The sequence below is a fragment of the Passer montanus genome, unplaced genomic scaffold (genome assembly GCF_014805655.1).
Source record: "Passer montanus isolate IOZ18808 unplaced genomic scaffold, ASM1480565v1 scaffold14, whole genome shotgun sequence".
Lineage (NCBI taxonomy): Eukaryota > Metazoa > Chordata > Aves > Passeriformes > Passeridae > Passer > Passer montanus.
The window spans coordinates 13,342,137-13,369,964 of record NW_024360941.1 but is presented as its reverse complement, the minus strand read 5'-3'; the positions used below and the strand labels follow the sequence as shown (position 1 = coordinate 13,369,964).

The window sequence follows — 27,828 nt, the reverse complement described above, 5'->3', positions numbered from 1 at the left end:
ACCCCGGGCTGCCACGGGACACAGCGCCGTAAGCCCGGGCTGCGCCGCATGAGCCGCTGCCGGCCCGCGCACGGCACCGCGCCCTGCGGAGCGCCGCGCTGCCGCTGCGGAGCCCCCGCTCGCCCCCCAAGCGCGGCAGCCCCGTGAGCGCTCCGGGCGGGACGGCGGAGGCTGCGCGGGGCCGCCCCTGGAGCCTGCACCGCGCCCAGCCTGCGCCCCGCGGAAAACAGCGCGCACTGCCGTCCGCACTGACTCGCAGCCCCTTCTCCTGAATGGGAGAGCGATTCCCACGCCCAGTTCGCTCAGAGATTTCCAACAGCTCTATGCCATACAAGCGAGAAGATTCAGTCAGAAGAAAGTACCTTTTTTTTTTTAATTTTTAAAAATTTATTTACCAGTGCGCCCACCGCACGAGAGGGTGAAGGGGTACCCTGTTCAGTCAACTGGGTCCTCCTCACGGCTGGGCAATGGCTCCCCGTTCCCTCCTTCCTTTGAAGCAAATGCTGCTTTTGGGGAACAGGGGATCCAGACTTCGCCGGGCTCGTAGGGGTGGCACGGGGCATCCCCGCTACCTTTCCCTCCGTCTTCCCTGTGCAGACCGCCCCCGCTGCCCAGGGTGCGGGGGAGGAAGAAAGGCTGCAGGGGAGGAAGGGGGGGCTGCCGAGGCGGTGCGTGTCCCCCCCGCCGCCCCCTCGCTGCGGCAGCACGTGGTGCTCCCGGGACGCGGGTCCTCAGACGCCCCCCCTGCCCAGCCAGCCAGTCTCCTTCGCGAGGAGCTTTTTATAGCAGCCCCGACCCGCTCCCCGATGGGAGGTTTCTCGCCGCGCTCACGTTACCGTGCGGGTGCGATGTTAAATAAAGGAGGGGGGAGGAGGGGAGGGGAGTTCGGCGGGCGCCTAATTAAGAGCCGGCGTTAACCAGGAGGGCTAAAAATAGCGCCGAGCGCCGCAAACCACCCAACCGCAGACAGCAAGCCCCGTCGATCCCTGCCGCGCCTCCGCCGGTGAATGGAGCGGCCGGCGCTGAATGGAGCGGCCGGGAGCATGAATGGGGAAGCGGAGCGCGGCGTGAATGGGGCGGCGCGGCTGCCGCGGGGGGGCGCTGCGGCGCCGCGCGGCAGCAGCTGGAGCCCGGGCGGCGCACGTGCCGGCGCGGGGGCGGCTCGGTGTCACCTGGCGGCAGCGGTGGCGGCGGGCGGGGCGGCGGCGCGGCCGCCCTATAAAAGTGTCCCGCCGCGGCACATGCACACTTCGGGGAAACTTCCTGCCTGGAGTGGCGGCGCCGGCCGCCATGGGAGGTGCGCCCGCTCCCGCCTGCCCCGCTCCGCCCTAGGGCGGGCAGCCCCGCGGCGCGGGGCCACCGCGACCCCCGCCCCGACCTGAGCTGCCCCCGCCGGAGGCAGCGCTGGCGAGCGCGCCCGCTCCCCGCTACCCGGTCGTGCCCTGGGAGGTTCGGCGGCAGGATGAGAGTGAACGAGAGCGAGCTGAACAGCTCCGTCCTCCCGCGGGACCCGCCGGCCGAGGGCGCCCCGCGCCGCCAGCCCTGGGTGACCTCCACTTTGGCCGCCATCCTCATCTTCACCATCGCGGTGGACCTGCTGGGCAACCTCTTGGTCATCCTCTCCGTCTACCGCAACAAGAAGCTGCGAAACGCGGGTAAGGGGCGGCGGGGAGGCCCGGGGGCGCCGCCCGGGCTGGGGGGGCGGGGGGCCCGGCCCCGGGTGCAGCGCCGCGGCCGCTGCTCCGCCCGCGAAACTTTCCCCGAGCGCGGGACTCCGCGCCTGGCTCTTGGTCTCCATCCCCAGCTGGCGGTTATAGGCTGTGACAGATGCCAAGAGCCCCGTCTTTCCTGCCGAGTCGGTAATCGAGCGGGAAAGGGTATTTTTAGCTCCCGCCACTGAATCCTGGTGCTATTTTTAGCTCTCGGCAGTTCCCACCTAGCAGAAGAGAATGGCAAGTAAGTCGTATTTAAGAATGAAATTTAGACACGGTACTGGGGATGCTGCCTTGGCATACAGTGTGTGTCTGTGCATGCTGGATGCAATTCTTCTGATTGATTTTCTTTGAGTTACAGAAATGTCTTCAGTAACAAATTCTATGGTTGGAGCTTCAAATCAAGCGAATACGAAGTTATAAACATTGCAGGATTCAGACAATTCCCTCCCCCCACCTTTGTTCACCTCCTACTTGCTGTCTAGGTCTTTGGGGAATGGAAAACATCTAACAGAAAACAGCTTTAGGCACTTTTAAAAAAAATCAGTCTCTAATTTTGACAGGATAGAATCTGTGCTGGTCTGTTGAGTAAATCCCTCTTAGTTCATGGATTATTGGTCAGACAGGCAGGAACTTCTTCAGATTCATTCTGCTTTATCATGTCAGACCAGCTGCTGCGCACGTGTACCAAATCTGTGCACTCCAAGCCCTATGCATCTTTCATTGAAAAAAATACAGGAGCATGGGAAGAGAGCTGTACTGGTAATGAAAGCAGAATTTCACTCCATGACAACTGAGAAGCTGCTTTTATTTTTTTCACAACTGGGCTGTCAAGGTCTTCATTACTACTGCACTAAGTTCATCAGTTAATGATTTAAAATTCATCAGAGGGGGGAACTTGAGCCTTGGCTTTGAGCTAGCCTAAGAAAGGTGTCTAGTACTGGACTCTGGCAAACAGTGACATGCTTATCCTTCTAAGGTTAATTCAGGTAATCCTAGTGAATTGTCTGCTTCAGTTTCATTCAGCCATAGTGGAATGCCACACACAAAATCAAAATGAAGAGTAACAGATTTTAATTTTTTTTCCTCCCTACAATTGCCACTGATGTAAATTCTGAAAACTCTTCCGGCTTTCATTGACAGAAATTTCATTCATTGGAGCTGGCAGGGTAACGTGCATGTAATGAGAGGAGACTCCCAACTCCAGAAGTCCAAGTGAGCACTTGACTACCCTTGCTCCCTGGAAGACTTTTAGGTGGAGGGAGACAGGGTTGAGACAGGCATATTACTTGGGCTTCTCTAGGGGAATGGGTGATATTCTCCGCCTCCTTAATTAATAAATCTGTGCTTTAGCACTTCTGTGGGTAGTTTACAATATGGACAAGTCTGGTGAGGTCTGAAATAAACATGGTGTCTTTTTCTGGAGGCATAACTGTATCCTTGGGCTCCATGTGTGTGCATACTCTCTGCTGTAGATATCATGTAATCCCTCCTGAATCTCAACACGTGCTCACTCTTACTGCATTTCTTGTTCTTGCCTTTTCTGTCATAGTGACTGTTAAGAACTGCAGTAAACTGGCAACAGCTAGGAGAGTTGAGCATTCTTCTGAACATAAATTGTTTGAGACTGGAACATGAACTAGATACTGCTTGACCCTCTGAAATTAAGAATTAATTAAAACAAGTACATACTTGGTACTACCATGTGGTGAATAGTTTATAGTCTTGATTTAGGAGAAAAATAGGAGCAAGTTTTTGAAGTTCTTAAGTTTGAGGTTGTTTTTTTCTTTAAAATATGAGGGGGGAGTTCAGTAGATGGATTAAAGGAATCTTTGGAAATAACACAAGTTTTAAAAAGGCGTTCTAAGTGTTCTTGAATAATCCTGCAAAAACCTGTGCCTGGGAATAACTTTATTTATGTGAGCACCACTATTTAACTGGATCTTCAATTAGGGTTTACTCAGGCAAATAAATTTGTAACAGGCAGTAGGTATTTAGAAGACCCTAGCCTAATATTTGTAAATTTGAAGATTAAAGTCTCCCAGGTCTTGTTTTTTCCTAATTCAGACTATTCAGGAAGAGATTACATTGAAAATAATCTGATTTATCCATACAACTTATTTGTAACTTGGTAATGCCAAAGGCAGTTACAACTTTTTACAGAAATGTAATAAGAAAGAAACTTCTACTTTTGCAACAACTTATATTAATTAAGTCTTGCTGGCACATTTATTGAGGAAAAAGGACACAGGATGAAAATTCCACTGGAAAAAGGTCAGGGAGGAACAGAAGATACCTCCTGAAGAAAATGTATTTCACTGAAGATTTTCTTCCCTCTTTGCAAGAGAGGACTAACAGAAATAAGGAGTATTTAACCCTTTCACAAAAAGGTGGATTTGGTGGGGGAAAACATCTTTCACCTCTGTCCTACTCTCTATTATATACATATGTATTGGAAGATACTACAAATTGAACCTGTGGACTTACAATTTATAAAGTGCATTGGGGAATAGTAGGAAGGCCTAGAAAAACCTTCTCAACAAGTGGTGTAACCTTCCTGACAGTCAGAAGGTTAGTAAAAGACACTGATCAAAGCAGAGGAGTCAGTAACTCAAAGAAGTTTGTCTCAGCAAGCGAGGAGTGTCTGATACTACAGACTCCTTCATAGGCACAAGCATGGCTTCAATAGATGCTCTTCTAGACACAGAAGCTGATGATGCAACTGGTAGGATCCTCTTTTATTTAATGTACTTGACTTGTAATAAGTTTCATAGTTCTGGTCTGTTATTTCTTTTATGGTGGCTTGTAATCCAAGAGGTGCCTGACACCAATTCAGTCCTGATGGGAACAGCTGTAATTTAAAGCTGACCTACACAAAGACTGAATTTGGTTTATGATATCTGTAATCTTTTAACTTTGAAACAAAGTTTAAGGGAAACATTCAAGGCATAAGGATTTTAATGACCATATCTTGGTAGCGTATTCATGCAGCATGAACTTTAAAATGATGTGCCTTCTTTAATAGCTAATTTTCAAAAAGGAATGAGAACAGATCATTTTAAAAAGAAGTTTTGTGTAAATCCTTGTCTCATTTACCCTTATAAATATTCATAGATCAGAAATAAGGTCATTCAACAGATCCACCCTGGGAAGGTGCAATAAGTGGCCTTAGAGAAGGTGTATTAAAAAACTGTTGGTACTTTTAACAAGTGGAATTTTTACTTGAAACTGTCAGCATTGGATCAGAGCATCTCAGAAAACTGAGGAGATCATTTGAGTGATCTATGTAATGCTACAGACAAATTTGTTGATTGCTGGTATCCTTATGCCTTTGTTGTTACCCACACCAAGAAAAACAATGCATCAAGAACAAGGTGAGGGAGCAGTTCTAAGACTTTGACTATGGAGATTAGTTTTCTGCTAGTGACATTAAAATGTCAACACACGCCTGTTCTTTTGGTGACAGGTGGATTTGGGTATTCAGTGAATGCAGGACTGGACCATTCTTAAAGTCAGTGAAGAAAGTTTTCTTGAATGGTATTCCACTTCTTGCTCTTCTTCCTCTTTCTTTTGACACTGTTCTCTTGGCCTGGCGGGTTGCTTTTTTTCTGGGTGCTCTGTGTGCTGAGGTCCAAAGGTTCCCCGACTACCCCTCCAATGGAGCCCGGTGTGGGAAGGGAGGCCCAGCAGCCTCAGCCTCGCTCCTGTGTGCCTGTCCTGTCTGCTAACACCTGGCATGGGTTGGGATAATCCAGGGACTGGTGCCAAGCTGGGAACTAGCACCTATTAAATCAGGGCAGAAAGCTGCTTCTCGCTGATCTCTGTTCTGTGCTAGGTGTACTTGGGTTTTTGTACGTTTTTCTAGTTTTCCATGTCCTTGGCCCAAATGTTTTGTTGCTAAAACTTTGTTACTAGTGAAGAAGGCATAGAGGAAGTTTGGCATTGCTGAGGCCCCGGGGCCCTGGGCAACAAGATACAGTTAATTTCACTAGGACTGCACATGCTTAAACCTCCCTATGTGTGGTAACTACTTTTCTGATGAGATGGCGATGGCAATGACAAAGGAAAAAACCCCAATGTTTGTATGCTCAATCTGTCTCACCTGCTTTAGATCCCAAGAGTTCTGTGAAGACAGCTCTGTGACTGCTCAAAAGAATACAATGAACTCAAGGGTAATATTGAGGAAGGGTAATCTCTCTAAAATCTCTTCAGATCAGTGAAGTCACTCTTGAAAGAAGTAACTAACACAGCAACTTACGATTTTTTTTTTCATTCTTTGCTGAATATTATAGCCATTGCAGAATTAGGGTTGGGAATCTATCAGTAAGAACTTAATTTTGGAGGCTTTTCAAGTTGGCCCTGGGTTTTGATTTAAGCAGTGTAAGAATCTAGTTGAAGAGTGCTCCTCTTCATGCATTTTTTAAAATAAAAATTTTAAAAATAAGAATGGAGCTATCTTTTGATAACCAGATTGGAGATATCATCAGCCTTTTCAGAAAAATGTTGTTCTTGATGATGTTTTGTTTTTTAGTTTTAAAATTATAATATTAAATGCTCTAGTAAAGATTGTTTTATCTAATAAATGAAACTTCTTTTGTGAATGGAGACTAATGAAATCCTTCTTTTTGTCACAGGTGAACCTTGGACTTCATTTTATGCCCTGAAAGACTATGGGTAGCCCGACAAATCCTTGACTCAAGGAAGAGAGCTTAGAAGATCAAGTTATAGCACAAATTCAGGGTTCTGATAAAAACTGAGATGTTGATGGCAATGAACATTATTTCAGAAATTAATAACTTCCAGTATTAAAAATGGTAAGCTGTTTGGGAGGAGGGAAAATGTCTAGGGAAGATACTGAATTTTGGCAATTGTTGAACAGAAGTGAGCATAAAAATACAGTTTCAATAAAGTTGTTCCTCAGACTGGTTTTGATTGAATAATTTACTGAATCAAAGGTTTGCTTCAAACACTTGTTAAAATGGTGCTGTGCTGTTAGTGACCCAAAGGTATAGGTGAGTATTCCAAATAATTAATAATTTATTCTTACTAATGTGTCTGTAAACCTCAGGTATTTATTCTTTTTTCAAGATTCTACATTTTGAAGTTTTTAGAGACATCGCTTTTTCTAGCGTAACTGCCACCAGTGGGCGGTGATACTCATATGCTCTACTATTTGCTGTCTCTTTTAGGTTATTTTTGAGGAGTTTTCACTTTTCTCACAAAGTTTTTTTTCCCATCTTTAGTTTTTTCATTAGCAATATCCGATTTGCTTCTGCTCTTACCTCTTTCCTATTTCTTCTCACGCTATCCACTTTTCTTCCATAACATAGATACTTCGTGTCTTTCCAGTGGTCAGACATCAGCAAGTCTAGGTTAGTGACAGAAAATGCTACCAAGAGTAGGATCCAGTGCTGGTGTGGCAATGTCCATTCTGTTTCTCTGGTGAGGCTTCCTTTCCTAGGGCAGTAAAACTGTGAGGTGTCAGTTCAGTGCTAGGCATCACAGTTGAGTTTTGCAGCATCAATAAGAACCTGTCCCCCTTGCTGCTGGCAGTTTTTCTTCTAGTCACATCTCTGAGCTGCCTTAAATACCATGTGTCTGCTCCTGAGAAACAGTTAGAGACCTCTGTTTCAGGAAAACAGGTCTTGCTAAGAATTCCTCAGGATAACAGAAAACGTATTGTCAACAACACAAAAAATGTTTGCTTATTGAATGAACAAATGAATGTGTATTTAATGTGTGTAGTTAAGTAATGCTTGGGACTATAATACAAATACTGCTACTAAACAAGTCCAAAGTTCTTTCCAGATCTAGCCTTCCTGAAATCACAGGTAGACAGGTGGGATAATCAAGGTTTCTGCTGTAAATGACAGAAAAAAGCTCTGATTAACTTCTTACTTTTTAAGAATAGATAAAGTATGCAAATAAACTTCACCACTGCTGTTAAATTCCAATGACAAGCATGCTGCAATTTTTATTTTTTTTTCAAATAGAGCAGCAACTGAAAGTAATCAGCAAAGTTGTTTGCAACATTTAGATGGTAACTTCTGTAGCTTCTAAGTAACTTTGTGGTAGTCACTGACCAGTATGTGTAAAAAGTTTAATGTTTTAAAAGATTTTTTTCAATGAGCAGGCAGACTTTCCATCCTTGAAGAAACACTTAACACCAGAAGTAAAAATTTTCAGCTTGTTCTTTTAATTTTATAAATTTCCTAATACAGTACCAGGTTGTATAGTTAGGTGTACTTTTTGAAGAACAGGTAATATACTACTGGTCTTCATAAAAATTCAAGTCCTGATTATGTCAGAGAATCCTGTGCTTGACTTGGGAACTTGAATTTGGGTTTTGGGCATGGTGGTGGGTTGGGTTTTCTTGGTGGTGGAGGACTCATCTTTTTCTTTGCTAGAATTCCACTAAAGTTCTTCAATGCTTCATTTGGACTCTCTACCCTATCCTAAGAACCCCTGCTCTCTAAAGTGAGAGACAATAGAAGCAGCCAGTTTTAAGCACTTATATGCATGACCAAGCACTGAAATTCTCTAGTCAAACACAAACTAAGCAAGTGGAAGGGTTTATGGATGTTTTCAGATTAATTATATTTTCAATTAACACCTTTGACTGTTCAGCTTTTATTGTGAAAGTTGGACTGGATATGTACTTTTTTTGATTTAGGCCTACTGAAACCCCATTCGGCATGATGTGTATGTGGTAGTCTACACGTGGTGCTGAAGTATAAGGTCTGTTTATATCATATCACCATGGGGTTATTTGTTTGTTTGGGGTTTGGTTTTGGCTGCAGATGCAAGGTTAGCAAAACTGATTTGTATTCAGGAAGAGGTCACCAAGCAGAGATAGTTTGCCCCTGTGCTGAGAGAGGTCAGCTCCATGCTTGGTATGGAGGTCAGTGTGACTTCTCTAGTCAGCTGTTTCAGCTGCACCAAGTAAAACCTATTGAGGTTACAGTGCAGCTGCCAGAACTTTGTTACTCAGCCAAAGTGGCCAGCTCTGTGGAGATGAACCCAAGTGGTGAATGGGCATGAGTGCAGGGATCAGCTTGGAAAATTGATATCCAGTCACACCATGCAGAGGTTTCACCAGGTCTTTGCATTCTGGGAAAAAAAAAAGAGTATTTTTTTTTCCCCAGTAGTAACTACAGGTTTCATTTTATGTTTGTTTTCCAGAATGACTGATAAACAGTTACCTACTCCTTAGTTCAACTCTTGATTTTAGACACATTTATCTCCCTGTCTGTATTTGGGAGACATTTTTCATTTTCACGGGTGAAAGAGTCCAGTACAGCTAGGGTGTGACATTTTTATTAGGAATACTTTGAAAATATAGGAGTTGCATATTATGAAGAATCAAAGTTTGCATAAATGCAAATTAATGCATAATGAATTATGCATACTTCAGTTGCATTTTTGTTTTATTTTGGATGAAGAATTCACGGTCTTTAAATAAAGCTTGTGTATTTTACATTAATATGCCCTGTCTTAATTATAGTAATTATTTACATTAAAGATGTCTCCAGATTATCTCTGACAGTATAATGATGAGATCTGCCTTCTGTAATTTGAGTACTGCAATGTGCTGCAGCTAGCATGCAGATTCACATAATATTAATCTACTTTCTAAAACCTAGGTTCTTCACCACATTCCCATTATTCCAGTCACATCTCTGAACCTTCCCCGAATCTGTCACTGAATTAGTTCTCACTTAGAACACAGGATTGAATGGGACCTTTTCAGTCATCAAATACAACTTTCAGATGTTGTACGAGTTCATAGAAATCCTTTTGGCATCACCTTGCCCCAACTGAAGAAGAGTGTTGATACATTGGAAGGTGGCTTAGTGAGGTTTTGGATGCTGCATGAAGTGTTCTAGGCCAGGTTCAGTGATGCTTTGAGCAACCTGGTGTAGTGGAAAGTGGCCCTGCCCATAGCAGGGGGTTGGAACTAAATGATCTTTAAGGTCCCTTTCAACCCAACTCATTCTATGATTCTCATTGCCTGAATGTATTTTCTGTCAGTTTATATGCTTTTGCTGTTATACCGCTATTACATGGCATTGCTATTCCTGTAATGATAATAAAATTAACACCTCTTGGCTGTTGCTTTGCTAGTCAAAGAAAGGTTGATATCACGTTCTGTTAGTCTTTATACAAAATAACCTTTCCCCTTTGCAAGGAAGTACCATCTCCAGAAGTATGCCTGATCTCTGAAAATAACTTCCCTAAAAGTGAAATCCTGGTTTTACTGAAATCAATAGCAAATCTCCTACCAAGGTCAGTGCCTATCTCGCTTCACTTTTTATCTCTGCAATACTTGCCAGTGAGTAAGAAGGCTGATGTGCTGCTCATAGGCTTAAACCCTAAGTGGGGTAAGCAGAGAAGTCTTTCATAACTCTGGAGCTGGAATAGGATTTTTGTTGGATCGCTGATAGTGCTGTAATAAAGTTGAGTACAGGTAAAGGCCATGAGTGCCTGACCTGTATATCCTGAGGTGGGTGCATTGTAGGAAGCCACTTAAAATTTCATGTATAGTATGTATGCAAGCTATTAAGTCTGGAAATTGAGCTTCAAGAACACACTTCGGAATGAAGAAAGCACAAGAGACCACCAGTGATTGCCCCTTTGTAGGGTTACAAATGGGAGTGCTGCCCTTTGTAGGGTTACAAATGGGAATTATTACTTAGGACAAAGATAGTTTTACTTGTACTAGTGTTGTCTGGTCAGATCACACAAGTATATTCTTGATATATTTGTTCTTTTCTACTTTCTAGGAACTCATTGTTCTTTATTACATTCATTAATCAGAGTTAATTGGGGTTTGCTGCTGTAGCCTCACTGTATAGATGAGTGTTTCTGTTGTGAATTATATCATCATATGTGTATGACGTTCCTTTGGAAATTTCTCAGTCTGGCTGTCTGTGACCACTAATTTTTCAGGTATTTTTTTTCCCTTGTCTGAAGAACTGTACTGTTGAGAATCTCTTCAGTGCTTATAAACCCATCTTATTCTCCGTTCCTGATGAGGTGACACATTCCAACATCTGTCACTAAGGACTTTCATAACATTGGCTGTGTTTTGTCTTGGGTATGTACAGAACCACATTTATATTAAAGCACATGTAAATCCTACTGTTTTTTACCATGTTGCAGAAGGTATTCAAACCAAAGGTTGCTTAATTTTGTGTAGTTTGGGTTCATGAATTTACAGATACACATAAATCCAGAAACATTTCCTCTAGTTTGGTTGTTTTTTGCAGAAAGGACCTTTTCATTTAACCTTTTTTTTTTTTTCTACTGCAAGATCTGCTGGCACATTGTAACTCATACTTTTGTGTATTGCTTGTGGATATACACACTCCAGAAATTAGTCTCTCATACACAGGAGAACAATATTCTGCATTCCTGAGGGGAGGGATGAGAGCAATCTTTACCTTTGCAGCACCTAGACACAGGTGATGGCTTTAGTTCTTAGCATAAATTAGAAGAATTTTGGTGTTTTTTAATTCATGTTTATTGAGACAGCTTCCCATGGGAATTTTTGTATTCGGGAGTGTCATGTACACATGATCTTCATTGGCCAAGCTCATTCTAACTGTTCTGGATGCAAACTTTCAGGACTACAGAGTTAACAAAGTAATCCTCCTCAAGCTCAGTAAAAGAGCTTTTCATCTCCTCTATATGCTGGTAAGTATGGAGAAGACAGCAATTTGTGTCTTAGCGTATATTAAATATTTAATGTAGAGCTCAAAATGCAATCATAATTTCTTGCTCTTGCAGCAAAGGTTTTTGAGCAATTTTTTGGCAAATAATTGGGCATTTTGTGTTTTCACTTCCAAATTTGTGTCCATACTATTGTTTTTTGCAGCTGTTCTGATTCTTATTTCTCTTGCCCCTTTAGGGCATCCCACTACTGCAGTGCCTGATAATGACTATGAACATTTTGTTTGTTGGTGGGAAACTGCCTTGATTTTCTTAATTTTTGTGGCACAATAATTGTCTCCTTTATAGGCAATCTCCAAAAATATTTTGTATTTACCTAATATAACCACTTGTGTTCAATGACTTTTGCATGTTCCTGTGAATTTGACGTGCTCCTGCTCATCATACATTTGCACTTTTTCTTTGGATGGTCCATACCCATTGGGTATTGTGCTGAGAATGGCATGAAGATGACCACTCCTGTATTGAAGAACAACTTTTCACTGGTCTTGCTAAATTGTTTTCCACTGGATTTTTTTGTTTTCCTTTGGTTTTTTTTCCCCCTACATTTTTCCACTGAGTGTGGATGTCAGTTTTTTTCTGAAAGGCTCTTATTTTAGAGTTGTTGTTGACTTGGGTCTCTCCCTCATGGTTCTCTTTACACATTCTGTCAAAACTGATATTTATACACTCTGTAAAAATAGAATTCTGAGATGCTGCAGAATTCTTAGGGGTATTAGGAATACCATAATTTTAAATGAAGTGCTGCTTTTGTAATTATTCCTGCTAAGAATTTCTAATGCATAATTTGTGGCAATCTAGAGGAGATTATACAGTTGTGCAAAGCTTGCACTTGTATTTTGTTAATACCACTTGTAGCTATTCTTATCTGCAACGTGACCTAAAGGTGTGGCTGAATGTTACAAACATGCACATGTAGAGAGGCATGAATGGGAAAAAATGAGGTGTAAAAGACAAGTTTAAGTAACCTAGTGGGCGTAGAATTTGCAGTCTGCTTGGTATTGGTGCTTGTTTTGTACTGGGATGTCCCATCTGTCACAAGGGTGATGCATCTTTTCATTGCATGCTTTTTTCATTGCTAGTGGGTGTTTTGTTTGCCTTTTTCCAAGCTATTGCAGTGGCAGGCCTTTGCTGCCAGAATGTTTCCTGGGGTAAAGCTGCCTGAGCATGTCTTTCTAGTGCAGATATAACTATCACCACAGCAGTGAATTGATCTCTAAGATCTTTTGCTTATACAGGAATTCATATTACCTCCTGTCCCTAAATTTACTCAGAAAACTTTCTTGATCAAATTCAAATTTCACAGAGATTTCACCTGTTTCTGTCTTTTGAATTGCTGATCATTTGTTGTGATGACTGGACAGAATATTTGCTTACTTTACTCAAAAAAAAAGAAACTTGCTTATCTTGCAAATAAATCTCCAAATCATGGATTTGCTTGTGTTATTTCTGGTCTACTCTCTTATACAGGTATTCCAATGAAGTAAATGAAATTTTCAGTAGTAACTTTGCAAGGCAGCTCCAGTATGTTTCATTTAAGCTAATATCTATTCTGAAGACATATTTACAGAATTATTTTAAGGAATTATATTTTGTTGGAACATTTTTACATATTCATTTGATAAGTGCAAATGCAGTATGTGATCAAATGCTTTTTTATAGAAACACAAAATGTTGACTTTTTAATGCACTGGAAATAAATAACTGTCTAATGATCATCTGTAAAGTAAAATTATTTTGTGACTTCTCTATTCAGAAACTCTGAGTCTATACTGAGGTAAGAAAAGAGTCATATGAGCTGACAAATTAGGAATGCAGTGTAACTGGAAAAATTGAATTACTGTGTCAGCTATAGTAGGGCACTCATTAGTCTGTAATCCTAAACCCAGCCTTCCTCTTACAGGTCTAATTATTGAGTTGGTTATTAGAAGTAAGGTACTACTCTCTGCATGGGTACCTGGATGACTGCCTGGGGCTGGAGTCTCTGTTTTAACAGAGATTGCTCTCAGGATTAAAAGCCCCACCCCACAGGCAATGGTTACAGCTGCAGTAATTATGGTGCTCCTGGTGAACAGAAAGGGCCTCACTGCAAACTCTCATTCTTCCAAGGTGATTCCAGTCCACAGGGTGTCATTCAGCTAGCAGCCTCAAAATGGTGCTGTTCTTTCATGCTTTCTTTAATTTCTCTTGCTTCTGGAAAAGAAATGAAAAAAAGACCCTTCAGAGTCCAGAATATTTCAGGACGAGTTTTTTGCTGTTAGTGTAATTTGATAAATATAGTTGAGAAGTATTGATATAGTTGGTAAATACCCTGACTTATTTGCCCTTAATTATTCAACTTAGTTTTTAGCTCCAACTTGGAATTCTTCTTGGCCACCATGCAGAACAGTACATCTGCTCAAGGATACCTCTGCACCATCTGCGAAATGGATGTGCATGGAGCTAGATGCTATTATAAACCTTGTTACAAAGAGGCTTTCCAGAAGGGCCTTCACTTTTGTTCACAATACCTTGCTTCCACCAGGTTTCTGATCATCTTTGGTTGCACTGTTAAGGGAATGCATTTGATTCAGTTCTTGTACTTGATCATTATCTGACAGGGATAATGAAACATTTTGTTGCTCATAAGTAAAATAAAACAGCATGTTATCTAGCATGCCCTAAAGGTTTATATAATACATACAAGTAGGCATAGTTAATTTTGTCTTTTTTTCTTGCCCTTTTTTCCTCTGGAGTGTTAAGCTTTAAGTTGTTTTCCTAGCTCTTCAACAACAAATGGCAGCAGTCTCTCCAATGCTGTTATTTTTGCTCCTTTGGAGAAGCAGACTTAAAAAAATCTTCTATTGAAATCCTAATGAAAGGGCATTGGTTGCCCTTTTCCTTGCTGTCTTCCAGAACCATCTTCCCAATCCTCTGTAGACTTCATTGACTCTATATCCATACTCAAAGTTCAGATATGACCTTTATCTTCCAATCTCTGTCCATATGTTGAATACTAAATTTCTGAGCACTTGCATGCATGTCACCTCTGTCTTGTTCTCCCTGAGATTTTTGCTTTTAGGACTGTCCTTTTTGTTCTTCTATCTGTCATGAACATTTTTCCATATTTGTTCCCAGCCAAAGCTTATAAATCATTAAATTTCATTTGATATTCTCATAGATCCTGCTTTATGGCACGATTTTCAGGCTATCAGTATATAAACCCATTGGCTTCTATTGCTTTTTGCAGTCCCTAGACAATTTTTTTCTACATATGTTTTCTATATCAAACCCTGTTTCATTTTAAACTGTGACTATGTTTAGGAAACAATTACTTTAAAAATTACACTTTATCACTTCATATATTCTGCATCTACATCAAATGCCTTCAGTTTACAAATCATTGTGAAACACCAGGAATGTTCAACTATGGAGTCTTTTGTACATGTACAGATAGGCTTGATAGCATTCCAGTTAATGACTACTACTAATAGTATCTGGAAGAAAGTACAGCAACAATGTAACTTCAGTCAAAACAATTTCCAAAGATAGAAATTTTTTAGTAAGTTGGAGAAAGAGTTGAACAATCTGAAATGTAGCGTTTAGGATTTACTTATAAGTATTTGTTGATTCTTGCTGTTCAACATTTTGTTCGGATTATGGACACTGGACAATACAGTCTGGAGTTAGGCTGTTTAAATCAGTACCTATTGCTTTGTTAATTGTCCAAACAGATGGCTTCTTTTATTGGATCAGAATTGCCTTCAAAATTTCATGTACTGGCGCTGTTCAGAGAGGAGGGGGTATGGAGAAGGGAATTAATAGGAATTTTGAAATTAATCTCAATGAAGTGAAGCAAATGACAGACTAATTTTGAATCTGAAATTCCCATTTTATAGTTTTGGGAATCTAGAAAAAAAATCAGTGTATATTTTTCTGTTGCTAATGACTTTTACTGATGCAGTTAACTATTGCTTGGATCTAAACTGATTTTCTTGATAACACTATAAAGCACTTCGAGCAATAGTAGTGTATGCATTGTGCAAACCATTGATACCAAAAAAAGGTGACAGAAGTATGTAATGAAAAAATATGGGCAAGGCCTTTCTAAGTATGGAACAAAATTTTCCAACCACATGATTTTCTTCAGAATTCTAGCTTGGGAAGCATTTTCCCAGAAAATGAAATACTATCTGGAATTGACACAAGTCTGTTTTGTTTGAACCCATACTGTTTATATGTTTGTTGACTTTTTTTTTTTGTGGCATGTGCAATGCTAAGTAATTTCTTATCAGCTGAGAATTAATTTTCTTATTTTTTTACAACTGTCTGTCTCCTGTTACATCTACTGTTGTAATATTGTAAAAGCCCAGTTTCTAAGCCATTTTTGGTCTTCACTGTTTGGGTGATAGTGGCTTGAAGTAGCATTATAGTTCTGCTACTGAAACTACTTGTTCCACTACTTTATAGTCTCATGAACATTTCTCAGCCTCATTCTGGAACAGTCTTTTGTCCCAGTATGACAGCTATAGCTCTTTATCCTAAATAACTGCAGAAGATACCATCTTCCACCTTTATGCCTTCTACCAAACTATAAATGCAGCTTTTCTTCCAACTTGGTTTTTTGTAGAATGAACATACAGTTAATGTATTTAATTTCTTTTACTGTATCCCCAATTTCATCTGATCCATCTTTCTGCTTTCTGTCACTTTGTTCAGTGTCTCCTCATACTCTCTGAATTTATATCTTGTCTTTAGCTATTGCATGGATGCCTGTAGTGTCCCTCTTGATTCTTCTGTCAGTGTTGCAGTAATCCACTGTTGATTTTATCCTCAAAAAGAATTAAAAAATATTATATTGTGTATCTAGCATGCACTTTTTAGCTGAGTATTTTTTAAAATATCCTTTTTCTTTTTTTCAGAACAGTTAATTTGATTGTGTCACCTATTTGATCATCTGATTGTAGATGTTGCTTCGGTTATGTATATAGACTCTTCTTATTTCTTAATAGTTGTGCTAGGATCTTCAAGATCAATACAATGCCCACAGCCTCTGAAGGAATTTCAGGTGCTGCATAATGAGATTTGAGTGAGGGATGCATGTTCTGACCATGCCTAGCATGGTTAGTTTAGCACATTTAGGTATAGAAAAAGGAAGCTTTTCAGCTTGAGTGGTGCTCTAATACTTTTTAAGAGAAATTATAAAGAATTATCCTTATACAGGACTGTTGCTTCACTAAGGTCATTTTGCCTTGGGCTTTTTGGATCCTTTCACATCTTACGTGTGTCAGGTAAGGCAGTGTCAGACTGTCATACTTGAGTGAGACCTATTATCTCTCTAAAGTGAGTATCCACAATAATGCAATATGTTGACTTCAATCAGTTTAAAAAGCTTGAGAGAACCTCTAAATACTCTGAAGGATACGAAGTTTCTCTGAATCCCAAGCCTTATATGCTATTTATTCCGTAGTAATTCAGAGATGAGGCAGAGATTTGTGATTTTGCGTTTGGGGCAAGTCACCTGTTTTGAATAGGGGAAGTTTTGATTTTATTTCCCATGTTTGTGACCCATTACTTCAAGAGTTGTGGCTTTATATAGAGTGCAGACTGTTGTCCTGTGTGGGGCCAGGAGTTGGACTCAATCATCCTTGTGGATCCCTTTCAACACAATATATTCTGTGATATATCATTGCACATATTAATTTCTGAACTTCAAGTTTTAGACTCTCCCTGCTCTTTTGTTAGTGTTCTATAAGTCTGTCAGTATGCAAATCTGTCTTGATCTTCCCATACATTTTTAAACAATTTTTGTGCAGCTTGTGAAATTTTGTAAATGTACCTTGTGTGATACATAAATAACTGTGAAACACTTGAATTTTTCTCCAAACATCCTTTATTATAAATTCCTTTTGCTTACAAAAGTCAATGAATATGAATACTGAATGAATATGTCCAATACACCTTCAAAAAATGAAATTATTCATGTAATTAGATTTTTTTTTATAATCATGTACTGACACAACTGAAGTTACACAGCTGTTTTGGGTTGAGGTGATAAAATGAAGATAAACATTAGGAGATGTTTGCTTTATTCTTTTTCTTTGATTATTCCAAAATGTGTCATTTTGAGAGGCATCAGTTAGATGGCAAGCCTAGGGGATTTCATGAGACTGTGATTCAGCTGATCCTTGGTTCAGCTGCAGCACAGTCTTTTCAGTACAGCTGTAACTAAACATTTGTTACTGCATTACAGGTACTAGATGCTGTGGCCTCTCTCTAAAACATCTTAATTTGCAGCATTTTCATATAATACCATTTAAAATTCCCATGTCCATTTGTCTTTTTGATCTGGTATGTCATGGAGATCATTCACTAGTGATACAAGTCTCATAGGTCATGGGAATTCTTTTAGTTTTGTGTCAGCCCTTTTAGCCATACTGTTTAATTGACTTTTCTGCCTCATATTGCCTATCTTCAATGAAAATAGAAACTTTTAGACATTTTCACTCAACTGACAATTCAGGTAATGTCTAATATGTCCCAGAATATATGTCACTTTTTGTATCAGCACCCAAAGCTTGTGGTATTCTTCACTGAGCTGGCCCTAAAATGTTTTTACTAGGTGGAGTGTCATCTCTTCCACTCACTTCCATAGCTTTCCATACTGTTGAATTCAGACTTCACAGAAGACACTGTACTCTGCCATAAGCAGTAGATGGGCTTGAGTTGTACATCCGTCCTTGCTAGATTGCTCCCATCAAAGAAGTTACCATCGTTTTAATGTCTTTATCCAAAAAAGCACTCTTCTCTACTTGCTGGGAAACCTACAGTGCTGCTTATTTACAGGCAGTTCTGTTTGTTTTCTCTTAAGACCAGCATGTCTGGTGATCATGTTCAGAAGACTGACTGCAGGATATCTGTGAATAGATTTGCAGTAAATTTTACAGGTCTCCTTTAGCTTGTGAATTTTTAAACTTCTAATAAAATTGTTTATGTCCTTGTAAACAAGGTGAAATACCAGTCAATGGTGACTATGCATGTGTGAAAATTCTACTGACAGCCATAAAGTAGTCATAAAATACAAGCTTGCCATAACTTTAAAACCACTATAAGAAAAGCTAATACTCTTTGCTACTCTAGCTATGGTCTGTACCACTTAAATTGCACACTTCAGAATTTTCTGGAAAGTTTCTGTTCTGCTGACACTGATGTTTATGTTAATGTTAATTTTGAAGGCTTATGAGTGACTTTGACTTGGAAGTATTACCATCAGAGAGAATTAACAAGCTTTTTACATTAAAACCTTAGTCTGGCTCTAGTAGCCAAATGTTCTCTCTCATAAAAGCCAAGTTAATCAGAGAAAACTCCTGAAAAATCTTGTCCCTGAAGAAAATAAGTAGCCGGCTGAGGTCGCAGAGTAAACCACAAATCAAGCCACTAGCATAGCTCAAAGAGTTGTTAGTGCAGCTGTAAACTGTAAACAGAAATTTTCTAAAAAGCATTTCAATGGTCCCTCTGTTTATAATGCAGCAATTAAAAAAATTGAAACTCTCATGACCAGTTTAAGGGGAAAGTACAAATATGGGAAGAGTCTTAATTTCTACAAGCCTCATCTATTTGAAAAAATGTTTTTTAAACCAGAGCAAAAGATGAAAGAGGCTTATTTTATGACAACAGAAGTTAAATTACAAAGCAATAGGAATAATATTACCAATTTCATGCTTTTATCTATACTCCTCATCAAGGACTGAGCTTCTATGTAGTAAACATTGCAAAATCACCAAAAAAAGACTTCCCTCTTAAAACGGTTACAATTAAGCTATTATGAACTGTTTGTGCAATTGTTTATTAATTGAAGTCAGATCAAAGCAGTATTCCAGCATTATCAGCTAATCATTCATTCCAGATGTGTGTCAGAGCTATAACTTGTATTACAGTTGGGCAAGACATGTGGCAGGCTGAAAGACTGTTTGGTGTTTATGCACTATGTGTATCACATACTTAGGGAAATATATCCCTATTATGTGACATCTTTTGTATTGCTCAGAGCAGCACCCCTTACAATAATAATTTCATTTATAATTAACATCTGTATAACTTTGGCTGCACATTTTCTGCCCTCTCTATATGTGAGAATACACCTAATGATATATTTATCTTCAAACCTAATTTCAGATGGGCTATCTCAAACTGTTCTGATCAATCCAGAGTCATCTGCTCCCTTGAATTTGGCTGTGTGGATTTTTTATCTTGAACTGAGATTCTCAGTGTATTTTAATAGCTGTGGTATTGCCTGCCTTTTGTTGTGTGAAAGTAGGTTGTCTGTGCCACTACAGAGTTTGGTAGTTTTGTCCTTAATCTCCTTTAAATCAAAAAAACACATCCTTAACTCCTGTTAGTTGCCTCAGCTTTAGGTACTGGAAGGCTGTTCTAAGGTCTCATCAGACTCCTGCTCTCCAACTCTTTCAGTCTGCCTGCCTAGGAGAGGTGCTCCAGTCCTCTGATCAGCTTTGTGGCCCTCCTTTGGGCCTGCTCCTGCAGGTCCACATTGCTCCTACACTGGGGACCCCAGAGCTGGATGCAGCATTCCAGGTGGGGTCTCACCTGGAGAGCAGAGGGACAGAATCCCCTCCCTGTCCCTGCTGGCCATGCTGCTTTGGATGCACAAGCCCAGGACAGGATTGGCTTTCATGGCTGCAAGTGCTCATCTCTGGGTCATGTTGAGCTTTGTGCCAAAAGCACGCCCAAGTAATTCTCCTCCCCGAGTCAAACGTATTGACACTGCAAGGCTGCAGTTCAGAAAAACTGAGAGGTGGAAAGAAAGTACTACCTTCTCTACCCTGACTTTGGAGTAGAGAAAACAGTAGGAAAGTTGGACCCACAGGAGCATTCTTGAGATAAAACTTTCCAGCTGAAGAGTGTACAGTGTGCATCCCTCCTGTACTGTTATGGACAAGCATAGAGTTGTGAACATGAGTAAGTGTTAGCGATTTTCTCTTTGTCTCCTTGAGATAAAAGATTTTTTGTGTTTTGGGAGCTACTGACTGGGAAATAGTTCATTCTGTCCTCTTCAGAAAAACCTGGACAGGTAGGCAAGGCTTTACAGTTTGCTGTGAGGACTTTTTTAGAAATTCAGTTCCTGCTGTCTTTCAAATATAGTCACCTCACAGAGAACTCATAAGTTTCCTTTTTCTTTTTTTCACATGACCTTTTTTTGTACAAGTGAAGAGGACAGAAGGTGGTCACTGGTGGGTTGTTGTGGTTTAGATATTTTTTGGACAGCCTTCTTTTTAAGGGCAGTTCCATTTAAACACATAAACATCTTAAGGATATTGAATGCCTCAGTCAAACAATGCTTATCCCTGAAGCTAACATATGTTGAAATGCTTTTGCAGTGCTTAGCTATGCATGTCACTACTGAAGTGTCTGGAACTGAAAGCCATTATGAAGATTTTTTGTTTTGTTTTTCTTTTTTTCTTTCTTGTCTAAACTGAATTTAAGTTTAAAATGTAAACAAACAGAGTGCTGACACTAAATTTGCAACAAGTCCCAGGAATACTTCAGTTATTTCAGTTAGTTCTGTCTTCATCTTATTGCAACATCTCCACAAAAGCAGATCATGATTGATGTATTAAACATCTAGGGGAAAAATAGCTTCAGTGCCAGTTATACTTGAGAAGAAGAGGCAAAAGTATTTTGTTTTCTACCCAGATACTCAAGGCACGTTCTGCCCAAATGATTCAACTCTTCAAAGTATTCAAAATGAAGTTCCTAAGACATGTTTCTAGCAATAGTGACTGAAAGATTTCTTATGTCACTGTATCTACATGCCCCCTATGCCCATGATCCAGTCACTCAAATACATGGATTTATCTAAAATCAAAATTTATTCCAACACACTGCATTCCCCTTTGGCTTATCCTTAGCTGCTTGAATTGTCACAAAAGTCATATTAATAAAGTCAGCTGCTTTTCATCAAAATTAAGTTTGTGATGCTGTTTTTTGAGTACAAATAAGCCAAAGCTGTGCACATCGATTGCAGTCAAAAATTCAGAAAGAAATTACAGCTAAATTTTCTATATATGTATATAGAAAATGTATAGGGCGTATATGTTTTTTTTTCAAGTTAATTCCCAGATGGTTCTACATTTTACCCTGTCTTTCAATATTTTTCAAATGAAAGATGTTATGAGTGCTATGAAGCAGCCAGGGATTTTCTGGTTTCTAAAGGCAAATGGGTGGTTTGAAAATGATAAATTTGACTATTTCCAGCAAGAAAATGTTTTCTGTTTTGTGTCAGTGGTTCCTTCCCCTAATCACATCTTTTAAGCTAAATGTCACTTTCTGCAGTTTTTTCTTTTCCTCCCAAAATTTCAAAGAGCGTGACTGTCATAAGGGAACATCATTTCTCTTTAGAAACAAGATGAGGTTGCTACCTCAGAGACTGTCAAGCCAAATCTGGCTGATGTATATGCTTTGTGAATAATATCATTAACAACTGCATGAAGCAGAAAGTCTCTTTAGACTCCATCTGCATTGTAGTTATCCAGGATGGAAAAATGTCTCACAGCAGTATTTTCAACAGTTTAGAAATTATATAGCCACAGTGATTGCTGTCTGATTTTTGCCTGGCACATAGTAATGACTAAAAAATTATGACATTGCAATGGTTTTTGAATACTGAATGAAATGTATAAACATGACCTTAAAATATAAAACATGTGGGTACTTACAATATATATATTTACACTTTTATTTGTAACTGGAAATTTTGCTTTGTTCCACTCCATGTCTCTTCAACTGTTTAGTCTTTAGGGAATTTAGAAAACAGCATTAATAGCTCCCAAAATACTGCATGTGTCAAATTCTATAGGGAGGAGAGAAAACAGCTGTTGGAAAATACCAAGGAGTCAATCTGCCTCTTATCCTACCTAACACAGGATCAGCTCTGCTAACATGACCCTAAAAAAGGATCTCTTCAGCCAATTCATTACTGGATTTCAGAATCTTTCTGCTTAATTCTGTGGTGGAAGGCTATGGAGTAAAAACTGAGTTTACATCTATGCATACAGGAACTACTTTGTCATTTTCTTCAGAGTTGTTTCTTTTCCTTCTTCTAATGGCATGTAAAATTGATGAAGAGAAATCAAAAGTATCACCATCAATTTGTGAGGAGCCTATCTTTGTCACATGTGAGGCATACAAAGACTAAAAGTAGATAGAGCAATTGAATATTTCTCATATTATGTAACTGGAAAAATGACTTTGTCCTTCACCCAAGACTTTATGAAGAAAATTGTCAAAAGATTTTGACCAGTTAGAAATCTACTTTGGGTCCTGTGAATCGTCTTATTGAGGTTTATGGCAAAAATATCTGCATATGTTGAAATGTTTAAAGCTTTTGAAGGCAAAATCTTTAATTTTAAATTATATTGGGTTTTGGTTTTGCTTCAAGATAGATTATAACTTTGTGAAAAAGAAAAGAATACGTTTAATATTTTTAATTAAAAAATAAGGGTTTTTTTCTGTAGTTTGAAAGCAGCAAGGTATGGTTTAACAATGAAGTTTCCATACTTGTGTGTTGAAAACAGTATTTGCCTTCTTGCTGAAGTTTAGTTTGTTGTTTTTTTTTCCCCTGAAAGTTGTTTCCAGCACCCTACTGATGTTAATGATCCATTACTCTTTCAGAATTCTCAGAGCCTAATTATGAAAGCTTGGTAAGTTTGATATGTTGCCAAATTCACTTTCAGATTCTGTTTCTTTTTCCTGGTTTGGTCTTGTAGAATTTATTTATTCTTTGTAAACATGTCCAAGAAAAGCACATCGGTCTGATGATATTTGAGTAATGATAAGAGCACCCAACCTTGGATGATACACAAGCCATTGTCTAGAACAGTTCAGTGTGCTTTTTGCAGGCAACATCTAAACAAATTACATAAAAAAGGGGAAAAATATATTTTTTATTGCTTTTCATTCTGCTGAGAATAGAAAGGGTAAATGGTGCAATTCTGTTGCAATTCCTGAGAGATTTAATCCATTTTGTGCATAAAAAAGCCAAATTAATATCTCTAGAAGCAAAACTTTCTTTTCTGCCTAAGAAGTACTACATATTTTTTTATTGATTATAGGCTTGAAAAAAGTCTTTCAACCTTTTGATATGTCTTGCCACCTTTCTTACATAAAGTCCTCATTTTATCAGCCATGACTTTAATGACAATTCTTCTGGAAAAAAAACTGCATAACAATTCCTCAGTAGATATTTCTAATATTATTTAATCTTTTTTCATCTTCTGAAATCTAATTTCAGGTATTCTCTTCTGAAAAAGTTTTCCATCAAATTATGAAATAATAGCTCCCTATGTCTAATTCAATCTGAATTTACTCCAAAGGCAGTATTAAGATGATGAAGTAAATGTTGGTTGACCCTTCATATTTGGAAAAGAAGAATGAATGGGAATTTTAGAACAATCATGAATTATGCAGCAAGTCATGATACTGCTGTAAAACTTCAGATGCTTGAATTTGACTAACACATCAATCATTAGTCGAGAAACTGGACCCCTGCAGTTCAACCCCCAAGTCAAATTGTTCCTTTTGATCAATTTTTTTGGGGGTGTTTTCCTGAAGTCTTAACCTTAATCATCTTCTGCTTTACAGTCAGTGGACAGCTCAGCCCATTATCTTTGCACCATTCAGCCTGTCAGAATTCATTAACATGCCATCTTCAGAGAACTCCCTCTGCAACCAACTGTTTGGTAATTCATCTACAGAAAACTCTGAGGAATTTTGTTAAAGAGACATTTTAGGCAAAATATTTGACTTATCCTTCCTTTGCCATTATGTAGCCAAAGGTTCAACAAACAGATTTTTACAGCTCACCCACACTCGGTAAGATTTTTTCTTCTTGAGATTTTGAAAGTAAAGTACTTTGTTAGCAATAATTCTGGCAGTGGGTAGATACTAAAATAAAAATCATGCAATATTATTGCATCAAGCTGTTTAGATAGAACCCTTTTTTTTTCCCTGAAGGGAATTTATCTTCAATTAAGTACACTAAAAATAATAAGTTGCAGTATCTTTCAATTTGTAAGTTCCATTATTACTTGATGTACCTAAAGCATATCTTTCTGAGATTGCTACAGGGTGTTGAAAGTTTTCTCCTTTTGCAATGCAATTTATTAATTTTTTTTAAGCCTGACATACTTTTTGTAAGAATGTTTCCATGAGGATGGCCAGCATCTTTTTTAACTGAAATGAGCTACTTGATTTCATTCTTATATTGGAGTGCCAAATACTTGAAACAATACTGGACTTCAGTATTGTATTTAAGCTTATAAATGAAATTCCTGTAAAATTTTTTTCATCTTTTCTTTCTGCCTTCATAGGAGTGTCAAAATAAAACAGTTTGTCACATGCAGGAGTTCTTTCCCCTCCATGAAAAATTTCTAGGCCAAAAATGCCTAGGCAATTTCCTGAACAGGAGGTGTACTGTATTGTGTCAAAGAACTAGACATCAAAATTTCTACAGATTGAAGTACCAACCAAATTGGCTGGCAAGTAGCAATCAAAGTACCTCAGTAAGGAGTGGAGTATCAGAGGCATCTGTAAAGTCAATGGAAATGCCTCAAGGAAGCTGGTCAGCTGAGACAGAATTCCCCATCAAGTTTTTTCACAAAGTCTCAAATCTTCATAAGAGTGCCATAGAGAAGGTTGATAATAATGAGCACTGTGAGGAATTTTCTGAGAGCCGTCATTTTTCTTGTTAATCAAACATCTGGCTGCTATTTGCTCCATTCCCCTAGTAACTCTTCCTGGGCTTCAATTTGGTTACTGGGATAACTACTCATTCTTAAAATCATATAGTGCATCTGAATCACTGAGAGGAAGGGAGAGACCCATTAATTATAACAGAGAAGGAACAACATGAGCAGTTTCATTGAAAGGTACAAAGTTTAATTTTTCTCAATAAATACACAGCAGTGAGAAACATCATTATGTAAACACCAGAATCCAAAACAATGAATGTATGTCTTTGCAAGTTGGAACAGAGGTACAGAAGGCCTAAGAAAAGAAAGACACAATTTCTTGCTTCTCTTTACCTCTTTTTTTTTTTCCAAAAAACTTGATTAGAAAATAAAGTAATTGAAGCTGTCATGCTTTTTTTTTTTTGCCTGTGTAATCTGGGTGTGCAGGAGTTTGCTTGCTCTCCTTTATGCTTTGTAAATCTTTAGGGGGGAAAACCAATAAACCAACACAGAAATAAACAAAGGAAAAAAATCCCCAAAACCCCAAACTCCAAAAACCCGAACTCCAAGGGAAACAATGTTCAAAATCTGCCACTTCTAACTAATTTGGAAAAGTTACAGAAATTTAGTTATCTGAGTTAAATTTTGTCCAAAGGGATAACTTTCATTAAAATAATGCTTGGAGAAAATGGACAGACTTCCAAATGTAGACCCCTTTAATGAGAGTTGAGAAAAAACAGCAAAATCCAGATAAGTCCCATGTACGCACAAAGGCTTTGATTTTAATATAATTGTACAATAGATTGTAGACTCTGTAGGAGCATACATCCAGTGCAGAAAATTAGAAACATTCCATTGTTTAGTCTGATTTAATAATATTTACCACTTGCTGGGTGTGTTCAGAGAATGGGCTCCCAGGCCTGTGAGAAAATCTGGTCACTGTAGTGACACTGGAAATGGCAATGAATGGTCTTGTCTGTTCCCCAAAGCACCTCCCCACACAGGAAAAGGTCACATGTCAAACATCTGCTCTCAGCCCCAGACCCCAGTGCCTGCTGGGCTCTGTTGACTCTGTAGGACTCCCCTGTGATAGGCACAGATAGCAACTCACCTTGAGTTGCTCTTCTCCATTTCTTGAATTTAGAGTTTTTGGCTGCTCTAGAAAGTGCCAGGATGAATTTATGGCTTCACTGTATTAAATATATAAATCTTAGCGGCAGATCAGGCTCTGACTGCAAGTTAACAGATGCTGGCTATTCCCAGAATCTCTTACTTTTTAGTGAAGATTATATTGATACATTGAAGATTTAGAGCTTTTCCAAAAGTTAAAGATTCACATCATCAATACAAGTTCCAACCTATGTCTGCTCTAATTGCTTTTGACTCAGCACTATGATGTGAGTTTAAATAATCTGGAATCTTTGAAGATTAGTTTTTTCCCCACTCTTATTTTAAAAAGGAATTAAAAGCCCATTGACATCAACAATAAAACTTTAGTAAAAATTTCAGCATGTGTTGGATCTGATATTAATTATTAATTAGAAAATAATTTCAAAATAATGCATTAGGTTAGATTTTAACATGTTCATATTAAAAGAAAAAAGGTAGGTTAAAAAAATACAGTCTTAAAAATAAAAAATGCATTCAACTCGTTGTCATTTCCACTACCAGACACTAGAGGGGAAAAATGTTCCATGTTTTTAGACCATTAAGATGCAAACTAAGTTGTAATGTATTCCATTTTATGCATCACTTCTCAGAATAAGAATGCAGAGTATAATGCATTTGTTATAGATTTTCTATTTGCAGCAGGAAATGATTAATTATACTGTATTCACATTGTTATTGATTCACTGAATTAGCACTCAGACATGGGGTTCATAATAGTATTTGTTACTAAATAGTAAGCTGGCATCAAGATGTGATGCAGCCTGATTATTTAATCCTTAGAGAGAATGAAAATCTATTAAAATACAATGTACTTCAGTTAGAATGTAACAACTTTGTCTAGGTGATGGTAGCTGGTTCCTTTGATTTCTGTGTATGGATAAGTTCTTGTGAACATGTTCATTCACAGAAACTGCGTTTTTTCTCTTCTATGAAATATATCTACATTTTTTAAGCACAAAGAATTATTTTTGTGATTGTTTCTTAAAACAAGTCTGACAGTTTTGTTTTGTTTTTTTTTCTTGAACTCCACACTATGTTCTGCCTTACCACAAAAACAAAAACAAAAACAAATTGGAACACTTAGAGCTTTGCAAAATCCAAATACTTTGAATATTCATATCCAAATAGATTTCACAATACATTTTACTGGAAATAAACAGATTTTTAGAAAATTCAGTGGTGTTTTCTCCCAGACAGGCACAGAAAACAGAAACTTTAAAGAGTGAGGGGTAACAGGCAGAACAACAAGAACAACTTGTGTGCAAGTGTGCTCCACAAACTGAGCCAAAAAATGCTCTGACCCAGGTGTTGGACTATCTGTAGTCCTATAGGGCATATAGCATTATAGGACTGCATTAGAACCAGGGGTTGGTACCTGCTTCTTTTCTCTATGCCTCTATTCTCCATGTTTCTGTTACAACTCCTTAATGCAACCTGCTGTTGGTACTGCTGACAAATGTGATTGAGTTTCTCAAAGAAGCCCAAAGAAA

The 27,828-nt window shown here is 38.9% G+C and overlaps 1 protein-coding gene across 1 annotated transcript in view; it reads left to right on the top strand.

Annotated features, from left to right (window-relative positions):
* The first annotated feature begins 1,173 nt into the window (after positions 1-1,173).
* Positions 1,174-27,828, top strand: part of MTNR1A (melatonin receptor 1A) — a 50,152-nt gene continuing 23,497 nt past the window's right edge. The window contains exon 1 of the mRNA XM_039700101.1: positions 1,174-1,655. Within this exon, the coding sequence (XP_039556035.1) occupies positions 1,463-1,655 (193 nt within the window). The 5' untranslated portion in view covers positions 1,174-1,462. The remainder of the gene's footprint in view (positions 1,656-27,828) is intronic.